The 20,178-nt window shown below is 30.6% G+C and overlaps 1 protein-coding gene across 1 annotated transcript in view; it reads left to right on the top strand.

Annotated features, from left to right (window-relative positions):
* The first annotated feature begins 476 nt into the window (after window positions 1-476).
* The window catches only part of LOC145319654 (neurotrimin-like), a 54,950-nt gene continuing 35,248 nt past the window's right edge, over window positions 477-20,178 (top strand). Inside the window, exons 1-2 of the mRNA XM_080161929.1 lie at window positions 477-550; window positions 18,298-18,341. Of these exons, the coding sequence (XP_080018055.1) occupies window positions 487-550; window positions 18,298-18,341 (108 nt within the window). The 5' untranslated portion in view covers window positions 477-486. The remainder of the gene's footprint in view (window positions 551-18,297; window positions 18,342-20,178) is intronic.

Below are 20,178 nucleotides of genomic sequence, written 5' to 3'. Positions count from 1 at the left end.
GACAGACATCGTTCTACTTTGTATTATGGATGAGAATGCTCCTCTAGTATCTTAGAGATATATATAAGAAGGGGTAGGGAAAGCAAAAAATCGCCTAAAACCATCCGAAGACCTCTTAATAACCCATAACTAAAATAGGAACTATGTAAAACTTCCATACAATTGAGAACTTTGTCAGTTCAGTATGTAATGAAATCGTAAGCTGCAGAAAAAACTATACATACAATACTAGCATTAAACCACCTGTAGATATTTAAAACACATACCTGTAAAGTACAACCAATTCGGACCAGCAAATTCCGAGATCTTTAGCTTCAGAACCTTACTATTTCAATATTGATCTGTATGTATATGTCTGCTGTTCGTTTGAAAGTCTGTCAAAATATGTATGTGACTACTTTTCTGCTATACTTACTATGAAATGACTTTAATTGTTGCTGTTAATAATCAAGTATTTAACAAAATTATACATTTTCAGAATAAAAAATGAATATGCTAAAGTTGAATTTTTTCCTGTTTGTGTGTGGTGTCGAGGTCATTGGTTTGCCAGGTAATCAACAATTATTAATAGCGAAGCTTTTCTACATTTAGGGGAGGTACGTTGGTACGTGACGGATAGCTCTTATCGTTAATTATGCAAATATTGGCAGTGTATATCATATGCAATTGATTTTACAAATATTGATACCAATGGCGATTTGACATAATGTTGAAAGTGAACCACAAATCCGTTATGAAAAAAAAATATAAAAAGCATGACAAAAAATGGTAATTGAACAGGGAATGCCTTGGTTCCCAAAAAGGTAATTTTCCTTAAAAATTAGATAGTTAGATAAACGTCGTGTTATAAAAATGATCAATTTAAAAATTTTGAAATGGTGATATATACACAAACATATAAACGTACTTTCCCTCAAAGTGATTAGCGAGCAAAAAACAACATAATATTTCCTATTTTCGAAATAGATAGAAATAAATTTGGGGGGTGGAGCTCTAAACTGGCGGGACTATAATTTATATAACCTAACCTGACCTAAAGAAAACAACCCAAAAAAAAACACATCCCCTTATTTTTTATCATTCAAAAGGCGGTTGGGTTTTATGCGCTCGATTTGGTACTTTGAGAGCATCACCTATTAAATAATAATTATTACATACAATTTTTCGCAGATATTAAAATGACTAAACTATAAAATAAGACTAATTTCGTTAACCCGGAGGGGCCGAAGTACCGGGATAACAAAACTGGTTTTAATGACATGATTTAGTTTTAGTATTCTTGGAAAATTGTCCTCTATTACGATGAAATACATGATTTTTCAGTTTGGCTGAGAACCGTTTTTAATCCTGCGGACATTAATCAATTTCAAAGCCATACTTGATAATAAAGTGTTTTATTCGTGGGTTTGTAGTCCAGATGCTATAAAAGTATGTTGCGTACATAAATTTGTTGATAATAGAATAAGAAAAGTTTAAATTGAGGATAAAGTCAACAATTTTGGCAAGGTAAAGTCCATTACCTAGTATTTATCTGGACAAGGAACAGTAGTGTGCACAGAAATATGGTAGATTTTTAACCCTAAACAGTCGGGCCCTTTGCCGCACCTTAATCGGTGAAATTGACTTGAACACCTGTATTTAATATTAGGAGGTACTACTAGAGAATATTTTAGTAAGATAAAATGCTTTGTTTAAGTCAAAAAATATTTTTGCTCTTTTCCTGGACAACCCTGCCAGGTTTGCTGGCATCATGTGCCCGCCAAGATGGACATATTTAAAAAGTTTCCACTCTCAGTTATGTGTCATACCCATATTTAAAAAGTCACGCAGTTTGGGCTCTTTATCTTTCACACACAGAAAATGAGATAGAAAAACCGGAGAGGGGGGCGTTCAACGCCCACCCCCGACCGTTAAGGGTTAATTTCATTTAGTAACATAAATAAAGACAAAAATAGCAGGTATCTAAAAGGATAAGACTATGGCCGATAAATTGCAGTACATCCACGATGATGATACACAAAATTACTTCTTATGTATATAAAAATTAGTGGTTAAAACGTCTAAACACTAAACGCAATAAAAAAATTCCCAAAGTTGTTAAACCAACAAATGAGAAAGCGTTATTATAAAACTTTGGGAACTAGTGTAATAAACAGCCCATTGTCCCCCCTCGCACTAGAAAATATTCTAATTCCCCTAAATGTATCAGAAAAGTTATTTTTTTACCTTTAATTGTCTTCTCCCTGATGTAGATAATAATAATTTTAACATTTAAAATTTCTTAAGTAGTGGTTTTAAACCATTTACTTATCCTCTCCTTCGCTTTTAGTAAAAGATTCATTTATTGTCCATTTTCTTATTCGTGTATGTAATAAAAAGATTAGGGGCTTTTCCTTAAAGTGTCTTGCGATAACAGCAATCACCCCACTCTATCTTATTTATATTTATCTATTTATTCCCTCTCCTCCTATTGGATAAACAACCTGACCATTGAACGAGTTCCATATTAGCATGCTATATTGACGACAATTATTCTCCTTTCATAATATTCCTGTATATTCTACATCCATTACTATACATGTCCAAATCAATTAATATTATTTGCAAATTTCTTGTAAGCCCCACTTGCATGCTCTACTCCATTCTTGTTGGAACATTTTTCCAAATTAAATGATTGTTAGAAAGGGATTTACTACTACTAAAAGTGCTCTCCATACAATTTAGCAAAAAATTCTTCAGACTAAAAATCATTTCACACATATTTATTATCATAGCTGAATTAAGAACTAAAAATTGCATATATTAGACAGGGATAAACCCCCAATTATGACAGACAAAATTACCTATTAAATAGAATAAGATTACTGTTTTATAGGTTGTATACTACAAATCAATCAAGATTAAGTAAAAGTACCCAATGTTTTTAAGGTAGAGAATTATAGAACGTGTTTATAAAACTTTGGGTACCACTAAATATCACAGTACAATATCCCCCACCCTGATCTGCATAAAAGGTTGAATTGGAGTAAATGGATCACGCCTTTTTACTGAAACAAATGAGTAAAAAAATATAATAAAAGCCTAACATAGGCGGGGGGATGGTTTTAAGCTATTTCTTGTTTTAAGGAATGGTGTCACCCTCTTCCATCCATTTCAAATGCAGATACCCTAGATGCTAGGGTCTCAACCGTATATAAAGAACTAGACTCTACAAAAATACTTAAAAAACGTTGTTTTACTATAAAAATAATTGGTTTGAAAAATATTTTTCATTGGTTTTAAAAAGGATGAAAATTGAGATCATGGAAAGAAAACGTAGTAACGCGTTTCGTCGTATTTTAACAGTAGCTTTTGATAGGTTATTTTAGGTTAAGTATGTTAATGATTGCCACGTAGAGTTAGAGCCCTGTGAAACTACTTTGAAAATACGACGAAACCCGCTACTTTCTTTCCATGATCCAAAAATTGTGCTGATATTTTATAGATATTGACAAACAACATGTGGACACCCTACCACTGTTCTAAAGTTGCAATGTGCATGGGATAGAAACTTTTATACAAGGTTAAGCTCACTTTAGAAACTTAGACAACTAAAATTTATATTCCACATTATAGGGTGGTTAGATATACAGATATCTAGAGATATAAGGTATACTTTTAGATATCTCCTTTCTATCAGTCTATTTATATACATAATTAAAATTTTGACAAAAAAATATTTTACATATTATTATACACATTATAGGGTGGCTAGAAACATAGGTATCTAGATTTATAAAGATATACTATTGCTATCTATCTAATTTTTGAATACAACAAAAATGTATTGCACCATTATAGGATTGTTAGATTTATAGATATCTAGAGTTATAAAAATTTTCTTTTTTTATCTATCTAATTTCATAACAGATAGATATCTTCTTTCTATCTGTCTATTTAACTATCTACTTATGGGTATAATGATTTTGAAATTTAGACTGATATTTGGAGTTATAAAGATATATCTTTTAATTTAAATTTCATTTCTTACTAGATGATTTTATTGCAATAACTATTATGAATACCGAAATATCAGATTTCGTGATATAAAAATAGCATTACAAAATGGATAAAAATATGATAGCTCTTTAGTAAATTTAGAAATGTTACAATTGTCCTATCGATTTCAAACTTTGCATGGTGATTCCTACAACAGTTAGGTATAATTTAGAAAGCGTAGCAAATATATATAATCTTATAATCTATATACAACTTTTAAAAACACCCATCCTAAGATTGTACAATTGAAATTTGAATTCTCTTTAGTATTTACTTTTTTCCATGACCAATAATCAATCATTCGTTGGGACAAAATTCTATTTAGCTATAGACCAAAACAAAACCCTATTATTAGCACCTATTAACTTTTGTTTGACATATGTCAGGGAAAAGGGAATGTAATTCTGACAAACAATGCTAAAGGAAGATTTTCCTACAACCCCCTTGCCCTTTTCCTTCCCTTCTTACCCACCCCTTTAGATTACACTAAAAAACTAAATACACTTCGACCTTAGTTTAAAAGGTTTCGTGATTTTTTGTAGCATTGATTGTTAGAATAGCTACCCCTGACCATTTGTAATGTGCTGATATTCAAATCAATTTTAAAATGCTCCAATTTTATTTGCTGGCTTCATGAAATTTATGTCATTTGTATAGTTTTATAACTTCAAATATCAACCCTTTGTTATAGCCAACAAGCAAACTAATTCAAAAATTTATTTTGGGGGCAAAATGATGCAACATTTATTAATTTGCTTTTTTCAGTTGTCATTGGGGGCCAAGTATTTGTTATTTACAATCCATAAAAATACAAAAAATGACAGCATTCTTAACAAAATTGTATGTTGTCTTTAATGTGTTGATAACAGATAATGATATAAAGTAATATAAAGGACTGTCCACAATAAGAAAAAAATAAATTCTAAGTAGATTTTAAATTGACAACATCATGATCAAAGTCCTTTGAAAATTCTGACTATTCACTTGTTGGTTATACCTTATTGCTTTGTTTGAATGGATCCTTCTTCCAAAATAAAGAAGCTTAAAAATAGGCACAAAAAACAAAAAACACAAAAAAATGTCAGACAATTTTAAAAGAATTCAGTTTCTTATATTTCAAATATCTTTCTACATTCTGTCTCACAATGAATCTAGCCTCTTTCTATCTTTCTATCTGTATTACTACTCAGGGATCTAAAGGGATAAATTAATGTACATTCCCAATGATGACACACAAAACTATTATTTCTGTAGATTGTTAAAACGTTTAGTACCTCAACGTAATGTACCGATCTATCAAAATTTAAGATATGTTTCCAAAGTTGTTAAGCCAATAACGTTACAATCAAACCTGGGGACTTATGTAATAAAACAGCCCAATGTCCCCTCCCTCCCTGGAGTACTACTACTCAGTATCCAATATTTGAATTATTGAACATTTGAAAGGGGTGAGTGTTTGCAAAACAACTAATTTTAAAAAAATATTATTTATCTAACAGAACAAATAGAAGCATGCCCCCAATGAAAGTTAATAAAATAGCATTAAATTACTTAATACTATCTTTAAATTAATTTTACTCCTTTAAATTTATTATAAGTATTGTAATTTTGTCTTTTTCTCTACTGAAAGAAATTCTAAAGAAAAAAGTTAAAATAATATATTTTTAGCTTATCTGTAAAAGCACCTTTTTAAAAAATCTGTTTTATGGTTTATTTCTGTTTGTTTCACCGTCCATTGGCTTTTGAGCTCTTCAGTTTAGAGTGCAGCTACTCTATGTTTGATTCAGACCACCAACAATTATCAGAGATGTAGAGGAACAAGACAATGGCAGATAAATTGATGTACATCCCCAATAATGATACTCAATTAGGTTGAAACGTTAGGAAAATCAACATAAAAAAAATCAAAATTCAATAGAAGTTCCTAAAGTTGTTAAGCTAATAAATAAGAATCAATATTTTGGGTAATAGTGTAATAGATAATCCCCTCACTCCCTAATAAGTATGTACTTTATTGATTAAGATTGAATTAAAGAAAGATCAAATTTGTTAAACCTTAAACTGATTCTTTTAAAAGAACATTGACTAATAAAAAATTTAATGGTTGACTTAAATTTGAATTTGTTTAATATTAATTATTTAATGAAAATAAGATAATCTTAGAAGAATTCAAAGAAAATTCTTAGTACAATGTGATGTGCCTTTGTCAACCTTGTTGAAATACTTTTTATTAATCTTAAAATAGGCTTGTACTATGACTTTTTGCAACACGACTAAAATTTAGATTTTATTAGGTTACTTTTCTTTAAATCAATTCATTTGTTAAAGGAAAGATAAAAAGGCCAAATTGCATACTAGAATCCCTCCCATTAAATTGTGTATTATAACTTAGATATATTTTTTGCTTTTCAATTTGGTTTGTTCCTATATTTGACTATTTGTTGTTTTCTTTCAGCACCCTGCATTATAGAATTGTCTGAAAGGAAGGGAAGGAAAAAAATAAGCAAGGGTATGGAAAAATATTAACTAAAACTTTAAATTTATGGACTAAAACCTGTAAGTATGCTAATTATTACATGAAAAATACAAAAGAAAGCCTAAAGATATACATTCCATAGTTTTTTGTTTAAGAATTTAGAAAAAGTGAATAATGATTGTTTTTGAGAAAAAATGTGACCTTTCCAGAAAATATTGTGAAAGTTTTAATATTGAAAAACAAGGCTGGATAAAAAGGATTAATTGATATTTCTCATGAATTTCAACCATTCATACAATTACAATTTCATTCAATTTCTTTTTTAAAATAAGTTTAATGAAATAAAACTTCTTACAAATTGTTTCATCCTTTTTAATAAACTAAATAGTAGATCTAAAAAATATTCCTCTCTTGAATGTTGAATAATAATATTGATATAAATACTTGATATCTAAGTTTAATTCTAGTGTCAAATATCATTATCGTCTATTCCCAAGATTCAAGGAGTGTTGTTGAACATTATCACATTATAAAAGAAACATAAAGTAAAATTTAAAAAAAAAGTTTTTGAATAGTTATTTATTCCATAATATTATAAACAGTTTTCCGCTTAAAAATGTACGATTATCTTATGATTACATATTTTTATATTCATAGAAAACTGGATATAATACAATACAATATATAATTTTTCAGCATTGCTGAGAACTGGTTCTACTACACCAGATATTAATCGGCTTGGATAAAATTTTATGACCATTTTATTTTAAATTAGAAATAAAAAAACAATTAATTTAAAATAATTATAGAATAAAGTACCTATGTGACATAAGCCAATAAAAATTGTAAAATTGCAGAAAGTCTTTAAACTTGAAAGGTAAGAAAGCATTAAGTTTCTATAATGGCTTTAGAAAATAGAGTATCATTCAGCTGCTATTCTTTCAAAACAGCAAAAGACTAAATTTTTATTTTAAGATTAAAAGTGTAATTTTGTAATGTTTGACTAAAGAATTCTCAATTCTAAATAAGTTAAGTGATTTTAATCAAAGCTATATAATTGAAATTTTAATATTTAAAGCTTATTGATTTATTGCATTTTAAGACTAACCAATTTACTATTAAGTATCTTGACCTTTATTTATAACTTACATTGCTTGCAAATGGCTACATCCCTGGAACACCAAATAAATTGGGTTTCCCTGACATTCCAAACTAAAATCTAAAAGCACAATGTCATAGATTTTAGTTCTGTGTGATGTTCAGGTGTGTGTTAGTGTTGTGTACTGTATATGTTTGAAATTAGAGAAAATTGTTTTCATTTAAAGTTAATAAATTTGAGGAAATATAAAGTTAATCATTTTAAGTGATGAGGATCTATTTGTAACAAATTTACAAGTTAGAATAAAAGTATAGATAAATTTTATTACAAAAAAAGAAAAATAATTAAGGCCAAGAAGCACCTGAGGTAAGGGAAAGTTGGATAAGTTGACTCTTTACCATTTTAGTTTTAAATAGAAAATAAACTTTTGGTTTTTAGTTTTTCTAGGTATGTTATATCTTGGGAGGTTTGCAGTACCTTCCCCCCAAAATAGTTTTAAAACTTTTCTTGACCTATGTGAAGCTTCACTGTAAAGAAGAGCCATATCGGTTCATTGGGTAGCAAGATCCTTTAGTTCACACAGACAGACAAACATCCTGTAACTTTTGTATAAGAATATATAATTTAAAATATTATAAAGTACAATGTTATCTAAATCTGAGAAAAATAATGATTTATATTACAAAATAATTACCTTCAAAAGCATATTTGAAATTCTCTAATCATATATTTAATTTAGTGAGTAAGATTTGTTAGTGTGCACATTTCCCATTTTAATGTGTATTTGTAGATAGTAGAGTTACTAGAAAAAGAGATAAAATTAATGTTAGACAGTTAATTATAACAATAAAGGCACTGAAACAATACTCGGAAATTAGGTTTTTTTAGGGGGAAGTTAAGTAATATTATAGGTTCTTTTATGAACAGCCCCAAAAAAAGGTTCTTTCAAAAGGGTGGGTATAATATGATGTTATGAAAATCCTTATGATAAAGCAAAAGGATGTTTGTTTGTTTGTCTGTTTGTGCTGAAGGATCTCGCTAACCACTGAACTGATTGGGTTCTCCTTAACAGGGTAGGTCCCGGGAAGGTTTATAACTATTTTGGTGGAGAAATCACCCCTAAAAAAATTAACCCCCCTCCCCTTAATCTAAAATCTAAATTAAAAAAATGGGTTTTGGGATTCAAGTGCCCCTAGGGGTTTAGCAGCTAGTATACAATATACCAAAGTTTTTGTCTTCTTAAATCATCAAATTAATTATTCTCAAGACACTGTAAATATTTCAATAAAATTCAACATTTTTTCTGCCAATTTTATCTCCAATATATTTCCAGCATCTATATCTTACTTCTAATACTCAATATAATGCATGTGAGGGTGTGAGTAAGTGTTTGTGAGAGAGAGAGTGAGAGTGAATGCACAATGAGAGTCAAACTTTTTCAAACTTCCACCTTTATACTCCTCAACACTGAAGGACCAGAGGGTGTTCTAGAAGAGTTAGAGAAGGGAGTTAGAATGGGTGCAAAACAATTGAATAGGAGTGGAAACACTGAGAGAGGAGTTAGTGGCAGGCTTACAATAATAGAAAAATTAAAGCGGATTCAATTTAAAAATCATCATCGAATCTCTGCGAGAATGCATTTTGGTTGATTTAAGCATTTTCAACCAGGTTTTTTTTGTTGAGGATTCAAGTGCATGCGGGTGTGCACAGGGAAAATTTTGATTTATTGTCAAGCAGGTCATTATAAACATAAAAGTTAAGTTAACCAAAATTCACCATTATTTCATTATTTTGATATTTTGCAGAGCATTTTTAACTCTAGCTAATATTATTATTTTTTTTAGACTTATTTTTTATTATTTATTCAAATAGATTTTTTATTTAGTGGATGCCTGAAATCAAATTGATTGTTTTCAATTGTAAAATTTCTATATTTTGGTTGTAAAATATTAATATATTATGCTTAAACCAGAGAGAGAGGGGACAATGGGCTGATTATTACACTGGTCCCTTAAGTTTCATAATAACGTTTTGTTAACAACTTTGGGGACTTTTGTGAATTTTAATTGTTTAATTCAATAAGTTGAATGTTCTTACATTACAACCACTATTTTTAATCTACAGAAAGGGTTATTTTGTTTTTAATCTTTGGGTATGTGCTTCCATTTATCAGCCATTGTTTTATCCATATAGATCCCTGGCTTCAGCAGTAAAACATTATTAACATAAAATAAAATGTAATAAAATTTTGCTGGACCTCTGGTTAATATTGGGGGCAACAAGAATCAATAACCTCCAATATTTTAAACTTTGTAGTATAATAAGTTCATAGAGTAAAAGAATAGAGAATTTATAATAAACTTACAATAAAAAAATCTAATTTTAAATATAAAGATATTAATTTTTGGAATCTTTTTAAGGTAAACAATTTTAAATAAGATTTGATTACCATATCATAAGATTATAAGTTTGTTTAAAAAAAAAATTTAAGTGCAAAATCTTTACTTTCAAACAACGAAAAAAGTCAAATGGTATTATTTTGATATGGTTCTATACTTTTTTTTACAAATTTAACATCACTTGCTTAAAAAGGGCGTATTAAGTACCTGCAACTTTAAATTTACAAAATTCATTAAAATATGCTTGGTATGTTTGACATAAGTCAAATGTAATGGATAATAGCATAAATATTAGTTGTTGCCTGTAGGTATTGCAAAACCATATTGCAAATATATTGCTCACCCAATAGAGATTCTAGGTTCATAGATTCATTATTGGATTTTTTTGGCAATATGAATATTTGCAATATAAGTAACTTTATTTTGAATATTTAGTGATAAAAACAGTTAATTAAATGAATGAAGATATTGTTCAAAAGTTAAATGTTCAGTTCAATGTTAGAACACTTTTTATATTCTTTGTGTGTAATTTATACTTCATACTTGTTTCACACACACACACACACACTTACTCTCTCCCTCTCTCTCTCTCTCTCTCTCTCTCTCTCTCTCTCTCTCTCTCTCTCTCTCTCTCTTTTGAAGGTAAAGCTTCATTACATGTATTTGACCACCTAATTCAATTAAAAATTTCCCTTATTTTCCTGTTTTTAATAAAAATATCAAGGTAAAAGATTTACAGTTTGGCTTTCAAACCCATTAATATCCGTTGGATTAGAACTGGATCTTAGCCATACAGACAATTTTCCACGAATATTCAAAAAAATCATAGAATTGATACCTGTTTTGTCTAATATTTTTTCATTTTATATCAGCGGAAATCTCTCTAAAGTAAAGATTCAAATTCAATCAATGATTTAAGGACTTATAAATCAAAACTTTCTTTTAGGATTCTCAAAATGTTGTTAGGTTTCTTTGCAATCTTATTTAGTTCATTTTTTCCTTTCTATCTTGTATTGTCACTGTTAATCCAGGGATCTAAAGGGATAAGATAAGACAATGGCTAATAAATTGATGTACAATATTCATGATAGTACTCAATATTGTCCCTTCTGTAGATAACAATTCGTGGTTTACACGTTTGGAGACTCAACTTGATGAACAAATCAGTTAAAATTTTTCAAAAAGTGCCCAAAGTTATGATAAAACTTTGGGGACCAGTGTAATGAACGTCCCAATGTCCCATCCCTCCCTGGTGTTTAGCACTGAATAGTATACATTAAATTATGTAAGCCCCCGGGAGCTCTGAAAAGACATAAAAAAGATTGCACTTTTTGTCAATGTGTAGAATTCTTATGCAAATATGGTGCTTAAAATAGGTTAAATGAATGTTTTACAAAAGGGAAACTTTTGGGAGAAAGTGTGTTTTTGTACAGGTTCAAATTGACGGCTTAGGCTTGGATAACTGTTAGAGTAAACAATAGAGGGGAAAAGGGTTAAAAAACTGCATATCCCCATCTCAAGGACCTTGCGCTGATTCTCAATTGGGTCTTTGAAAAACAACCAATTGTGGCGAGAATATTAACAGAGCCAAGTAGCAGAAAACATTAGCTATCTGACAAAAAAGGTCCTTGACATGGGGATCCAGGTAGTTTTCTGGTTATACATATAAACTATAAATTTCTTGGACAACTAGCGGTTGTCGGGTCGGAGTTTTTCTAAACATTGGTAAGCATTATTTTAGTCATAGATTGTTTTATTTCACTGTTTTAATTAATGACAAGGAATTTTGATTTAGCGTATCATTGTTTAAAACCAAAATATATCTTAGCTTACTTTTAAAAATTTGAATGTTATCCTCATGAAAGTTTTCATTTAATTATTAAAAACTTAAGCAAAAAAACGGATTTTGATTGTCAATTCGCAGATAACTTGTAAATACAAGTAAAAAGTAAATAAACAATTGCTTGAAGTAGCAAATTGAAATTAAAAGTGGAGTGCATAACCCAACCAGTTTTTTTGTGGGTTTTGGGTGGTTATAAAAAAAAACCAGTGGATCTTATTATAATACAAAGTAGCTTGATGTCTGTCCGTCCGTCTGTCTGTCTGTCCGTCCGTCCGTCCGTCTGTCCCTTAAGATCTCGGTAACCACTGAACAGATCGGATTATACTCTTCAGGGTATATACTTATTGGTCCTGTGGTGGTTTTAAACTATTTTCTTGGGGGGTGGGACAACCCCAACCCCCAAAAAATGAAATTTCCTCCCCTTCAAAAAAAAATTGGTGGGGAGAGTATGGTTCGGAGCACCAGAAATTTTTTTTTTTTTTTATGAAACTACCTCATGGAGCAAAGCCCCTAGAAGCTAGGGGCGAAGCCGCTAGTTATATATTAAATTAGTAGTAAATGAAAATGGATTCCTACAATATTTCTTACACTTAGTTGAATATTTTCTTTTCATTTTTATAATACATAAAATGTTTTTATTCCACCTATAATTATTCGGGGATGGGGAGAGGAGTAACCTGTCTAAAACAATCATTCTTAATAATTATTTAGTTTGTAAGCCTTTTATCTAACATTTCCAATTAATCCACCAAAAAAACTTTTTTTTACTGTTGGGTTTTGATTAAAGACCTCTGGTGGAGTGTCCTTTTAAATGTGATCTGGATGCATATTGCAATAAACTGCCTTCCTTATCACCACATTTCATATTTCATGCAAGTTTTATGCTATTTTATGCCAATGTGTTTTTACCATTTTTACAAGATATTTGAAAAGATTAAAGCATTGTAAAACATTTTATAATTGTTTATTAAGAAACAAATAAAATTTATTTTTAGAACGGCATTAAAAGTTTAAAGATTTTTCTTCAAAATTTGTTACTTATTCGATTTTGTATTAAAAGATATTAAAATCTGTGTGTTTCTCTGTCTGTAGAACAGGATCTTGCTAATCGCTGAACTGATATGGATCCCTTTTACAGTGAAGCCTCTTATAAGTTCAAGGAAGTATAAATAAAATGGAGCAATTGAATCCTCTAAAAAAAACTTTTTCTTTTAAAAAATGTAAAAAAGGAGGGTTGCAATCCCGCCACCCCCTCTTTCTCTCCGGTGCCGCTTGTAAGTATATAATTCGTTGTTTCGGGGGAACGTTTACTCCGGAAGAATTGAATGTTTTCCGAGAGGCATATTTTTATAAAATTATTTATATTAATGGCAGAACTGTGCATTAAATATCATAAAATATACATTGTCGTCCCATAAATAAAAGATAAAATGTATATTTTATGTTGCAACACAGCTACTCTACAGCTTGTAGGATTGGAAATATAATTTTCGTCATTGTTTTAAAAGCGAAGCTTTTCTATAATTAGGGTAGGACCGTCCGTACGTCCGTAACGGTTAGATTTTTTCGTTAATTTAGGCATGTTAGAATTGTCCTATCGATTTCAAATTTTGCATGGTGATTTCTTTAGTAGTTAGGTACGATTTAGAAAGCGTAGCAACTCTATAATCATTACCAAAATGTCCGTACGTCCATTTTAAGCATGTTGATTTTTTTACTTTTTTAACAACAAATTATTATGTGATCTAAACATCCAATTGATCTAATTTTGGTATATTGATTCTGTGGACAACACAGTATAATGTTATAAGCGACGCAACTCTATAATCAAGTCCTAAAAATGTAAGTATGTTCATGAACATTATCCTGATTTAAAACAAATTTACTTACAATTTTGCTTCGACTCTTATACATTTATCTTCTGATTATTCAGTTCTGATACTATATAAGTGTTAATGTCCGTTTGTCCTACCGTTTCAGTGCTTCGCTTTTATTGATGTTGTAATCCTTGTTTTTAAATGAGTGTTTTGATAATCTATAGATTATTACTTTATAAATGATGCACCAGATTTTCATGTACTCAAATAAATTGATACTCACAGCCGGCTACAATAACGATTATCCCATTTTATCACATCCCCTTACTCTTACCTCCTACAGGATGAATGAACTGACCAATACATAAGGTCCGTGTTAGCAAGCTAAAATGATGACGAAGCCCAATCTGTCCTACTTTTGATTTCTGTGACGTCATAAAAATGATTGATTTATTCATCCTTTTTTTTAGGGGTTTTCTTTCTCACTTCTCCTCGTCAAAGGAATCAAAAGTAGGACAGATTGGGCTTAGTCATAAATTCTACCCTGTTTATACATATATCCAATCCATGTATATCCTTTTTCCATTGTTTTGATTTATTCTAGCGGCTGCGCTTTTAGAATTTAAGTGCTCTGTATTCGAAGTTAGCCTAAAAATAAAATAGCCTAAATCTATCCAGGGACCTATGTGAAAACTTTCCTAACATGGAGAACTAAATATAGATCAGTGGTTATATAGGCCGTGTTTTTTTTTATTTAATATAAAATATATAAAGTAGTAAGCGTTTTTTGTCTGTCCCGAAGGATCTCGCTAACCGATGAACCGATATTGTTCTTCTTTACAGGGAAGCTTCTTATATGTCCTGGGAAGGTTTTAAACTATTTTTGGTGGGGGTGACTTCACCCTCCTCCCCCCCAAAAAATACTTTTTAAAATCTTTTGAAACTCAAATTAAAAATGGGATGAGGTCGACTTTTCTCTTCCTACCTTAAGTGCCCCTAGAGGCTTCTGGGGGCGTTTCCGCTAGTTTAATATAAAATTGTAATATAATAATAACAGTGAGTTAAATTTTAGGAGGAAAATAATGTACACGGTGAATTATCTTTTTGAAAAGTTACTAATAAAACAGTTAGGGAGTTGAATCCATTTTTATAGAAGCAGAAATATAATCTATGATTATGGTTTGGACCCTCTAAAACTGTAATCTACCCTTCCACTTTCCCCTCTCTTGGTGAAGATATCTTCACCAAGAGAGGCAAAAGTGGAATCTTAAATTTCAAAAATCGTATCGGCGTTGAAGATATCTTCACCAAGAGAGGGGAAAGTGGAATCTTACATTTCAAAAATCGTATCCGCGTTGAAGATATCTTCACCAAGAGAAGGGAAAGTAGAATCTTACATTTCAAAAATCGTATCGGCGTTGAAGATATCTTCAACAAGAGAGGGGAAAGTGGAAAGGTAGATTACAGTTTTAGAGGGTCCAAACCATAATCATAGATTATGTTTCTGCTTCTATAAAAATTTATTCAACTCCCTAACTGTAAAAGGTTATACAATATACATCAACCATAGGCTTTATAACAAAACATATTGAAGAAACTTACATATTAAATATTTAAATTTTTTATAAAATAATATAACAAAATATTTCAATAAAATATAACTTTATTTTTATTGTATTCACACTAAATTTTAAAATTGGTTTTGGGTGTTTTAAATAGTATCGTACTAACAACCAGGAATTTTAAGAGATAAGACATTGGCCGATACATTTATAAACATCCCCAATGACGATACAAACATTACCACTTTTATAGATTACAATTAATGGTTGAAACATTTAACAATCATCTTAATGAACCAACCAATCAAAATCCAATAAAAGTCTCCATTTTTGTTGGGGCTACAAATGAGAAAGGTTATCATAAAACTTTGGGGACTAGTATTATAATCAGCCCAATGTCCCTGACTAACATTTAAGCAGAGAACGAATTTGTAAACTTTTCTCAATATATTGGACAAGCAATTTGTATACCATTTTTTATCCTAAACTTTTTTTGGTGTTTACACAATGAGGATAAAAATATGTCAAAGCAAGATATCAATAAATATTAGAAGGAAAATAACTGTAAGGAGGAAGAGGATATTGGGCTTTTCATTGCATTAGTCCCCAAAGTTTTATAATCTTAATCTTCGTTGGTTTGAGGACGTATATTTAACTTTGATAGGTCAGGTCATGAAGTTGATTGTCAACGTTTCAACCACTAATTGTAATCTACAGAAGGGGTAATTTTATGCATCGTCATTGGGGATGTACAACAATGTATCGGCCAGTGCCTTTTTTTTAGATCCCTGTACTTATTGGTCCAAAGTCAAATAAACATAGCTAAAATAAATTAAAGTTGAAAGGTTTTATGCTATTTTCTTAATTTGTGTTATTTGTACTGCAATCTTTTACTCTTTGTCAGGGATTCAGAAATAGGCAATGTTGAAAAAGTACAACTTATTAAGTAGATTGAACTATGAACCAGATTTAAGGAAAATTAAGAAATTTGTCGATAATTTAAAATCTACTTTTTTATGAACATTTTATAATATCTATATTGCATCTTAAGTATTGAAAATGATTTTTTATTGTTCCATAGTACTGCATATTTTTCCAAGGTCCCCCAAAGAAAAAACTACCTTCTACCCTCCTCCCCATAATCATATACTTAAAAACTAAGGGAAAGAGGTTTTTGTGGTCACCAAGGCACTTTCAGAGAACACAAAATTAGCATTTTACACAACTTTTGAATATTAGATCCATTGCCCCGTGAATTTTCTGTACATTTTTGACAAATATTGTACACGAATACACTTGAAAAGTTTGAAAATTAAGGCAAGCAATATTTGAAAAGTTTAGCTGGTACTTACCAAATATATTTAGCAAGCTTTTTACTTCCTTGTGTAGTTTGGTAATTCTTTTTACAAATACTAGCATATAGAGGATTTGTATTCGAACTGGGTGGAAAGGGTAGATAGCCTAAAACCATCCCACTACTTAAATGAAAAATGAAATAGACTATAACCATAACCACATATGAGAGCCTTCCTCGAAAAGTATTACTCAATTGATTCGTTATTTATCGAAATAAACAACTGGTAAAAAAAATAGAATAAATATCTCTCCATCGTTCAGCCGTTACGGAGATTTAGCAACCTCAATTAAATGTTTTAAACATGTTCTAATCATGGGAATAACGTCATAAAGAAGCTAATCCAAGTTTTGCTTTATGTAACAAGTTATTAAACGTTCAAATTTTATGCACAATTTTATATAATTAAACTATGCACAAAGTATTGGCAGAAAAATTGGTTATTTTTTTTATGGGTTTTGTCATTTTGTTATACTTCACATTTATACAGAAAAATTGTATAGAATGCAATAAGTCACGCTTTACCAGGTAGGGAGGGGACATTGGCAGGGAGTAAGGGAGGGGACAATGGGCAATTAATTCAATTTTAGAGTATTTGCTGAAAGACCTTGAAATCCAAATTAATCCAGAAAATAAAAAGGAAATTTTAAAGGGAGAGTTAATACAATACAGAAAACAATAAAATAAGAAGAAAGTTCCAAGAAAAAAGCATTCATTTGAAATTTATATTACCAGCACATCAGACTGACATAACCATTATGTAATTAATAACTAGAAAGATCTCCCTGGAACCCATTCAACTCATGGCCCCAAAACCCAAAATCTAAATTTTTTTATTAAACAAATTTCACAATAAAGTTTTTATCTATGAAATGATATTTTCTGGAGAGAAAAAAATTGTGAAAACCAGCCACATCATAACAAATAAAGTTTATTGATACTTGTCTGCAATATTCAAAACTAACAAATGAGTTAGCGGCATTCTGTGGGCTAGTACCCAAAGTCAGTCAGAAACTGCTAAATTCTTGCACATTCCCTTTAAGCCAGTACCCAAAGTCTGAGACTCCTAAAAATTGAATATTCGATCCATTGTCCCCTTTCTTACTCCCTGAGACATTGGACTTTGAATTTCTCTAGTACCCAAAGTTTTTTATAACTATGTTATCTTAAACGTTGACTCAAAAGCTTTGGTTGGTTTTAATGAATAACGATTGGTCTGTTCCAAAAACTTTTCGAATAATAATTATATCTACAGAAAGGGTAGTTTAGTTTATAATCATTGGGAATGTATATCAATTTATCCAGCTTATACCAATAACAAAATTAATTCGGAAAAATCACAAAACCTATACGTGTTTTTCAGCTGTCGTTGGGGGGCAACAAATCGTAAAATTGACGACCTGTCCATTTGCCCCCCCAAATATTATTTTAGATTTAATTTGTTTGTTGGATATACCTTATTCTTGCAATTTATCGACCATTGTCTTATACCTTAAGATCTAATCAGACGGGTAATTCTACAATCTAGAGCCTGAGCTACCGAAAACGGTGGCTGGTGGTGGCTTACAACCTTAAATAAAATCACAGCAGCAACTTTTTTTCGACAATCGATGCTGACCCAGCTTTCTTTAACGATTTACAGCAGACCGTTGTTAGAAGTCAAACATTTGATATATCAATTTGGCATTGAAACTACTCTTTAATTTCAGGAAATGTGAACAAAAGATCTGCAGACTCTAATTATAACATCCAGGTAATAGTTATTCATCGCTTGGTATTATAGACAGCTTTCCGCGGATAATAAAATTAAAATTAAAGATCAAAACTAGCTATAGAGTAGCTTCCTACTAAACTTAGAAACTAATTAAACTATAGGTATTAATTTTCAGGGGTGCCTAGCAGGGAGTAAGGGAGGGGACAATGGGCAATTAATCCAATTTACGAGTTTTCGCTTAAAGCCCATGAAAACCAGATTTATCCAGAAAATGTTAATGTAAATATAAAATAAGAAGAATATCTAAGAGAAACAGCATTTACTTGTAAATTAGGTTACCAGTACATCACAATGAAGTAAACATTCTGCAATTAACTTGTTCATCCCTTATAATTATATTATGACTGCTACCAAGACTTAAAAAATAATCATCTTTAAATATTAGGGTAATTGATTGTTTATTACACAAATATCACAGTAGAGTTTCAATCTATGAAATGATATTTCCTTGAAAGAAAATAATTGTGAGAACCAGCTGAAATAATTTTATTCCATATAAAATATTTTGTCTGCTAGAAATTGTGTTAATTATTTTATTGATTTTTGTCTGATAGGATCATATAAAATTCAGCAGCAAATGCGCTTGTCCCCAAAGTCCCTAAATCTTGCTAAATCCTTCATGAACACTTGGGGCAGGTCCCCAAGGTTTGAGACCCCTGACAATTGTACATTCAATCCATTGTCTCCTCCCTTACTCCCTGGGTCAAAAAATTAGCCCAAACCCATCCTAGGTCTTAAATATTAGAATGGCCTAACACCAGACTGCAACTTACGTTAAGTTTTTTTTAAAAAAAAGGAGAACTCTATCGGTTAAGTAATTATTGAAATATTAGGCTTCAGACAAAAAAAACCTTGCTTCTATATAGTATAGAATAGATAGATAGATTTACAAATAGACAAGTAGATAGATTTATTGATTTACTGTTTGTAGGTTGCTGTTATTTCGACATAAATCATGAATTATGGCATTTTAACCTTTACACTCTCTCTCTCTCTCCTCTCTCTCTCTCTCTCTCTCTCTCTCTCTCTCTCTCTCTCTCTCTATCTCTTTCTTTCTCTCCTCCGCTTTTTTCTCTCACTGTGTTTAGTTGCGAAGGTTTCCATATGTCTATTTGTCCGTCAGACCCATGTAAAGTTTTAATTTCTATATAAAAATTCCCCTGACCAATATATCATCTTAAAGTAACAGGATGTCTATCTTCGTGTAAATTTTATGCCCAGAAATATCTTTATCCGGATGGACCGTTCGTATCGCATTTTTGTTGGTCTAATGCAGGTTTTAGGCTATTTGGCAAGTTGCTAAAAAAATCCTCAAAAAATGGGTGGTGCAAAGTTACTTTTCTTGTAAATATGATGACATTTTTTTCAAATTTATATAGCTCGAATACTATTTGACATATTCGAATTCTTCTTAATTTTACTAATTATTTTTTAAGCATTGATCACACCTAAAGGAATTTCCATTTTTGTGCCTTGCTACTAACGGATGTTTTCATCCTTGTTTTAGTCTTGCTTCAACCTTTTCTATTTTACACAAATTGTATTTTGATATTCAAAGGTCAAAATTATAAATTTTGCATTAACATTCATATTTAAAGAAAAATGATTTTTACTGTATTAATTTTCTACATACCGACTACGCTCCTAGAGGCCTCTAGTGGTACTTTAGGGAAGGGGGGAACCCTTCATCGTCAATTTTAGCTCTAAGAAAAAGGGGGAATTTCCTATCACAATTAAATAAAAAGTCCCCAAAGTTGTGCAGCCAGCGATTAAGAAAACGTTATTTTATAAAACATAATGCTTAATGTATCACTTT

The sequence above is a fragment of the Acartia tonsa genome, chromosome 5 (genome assembly GCF_053477335.1).
Source record: "Acartia tonsa isolate MP-2025a chromosome 5, ASM5347733v1, whole genome shotgun sequence".
Classification (NCBI taxonomy): Eukaryota; Metazoa; Arthropoda; class Copepoda; order Calanoida; family Acartiidae; genus Acartia; species Acartia tonsa.
This window is presented reverse-complemented; position numbering and strand designations above follow the sequence as displayed.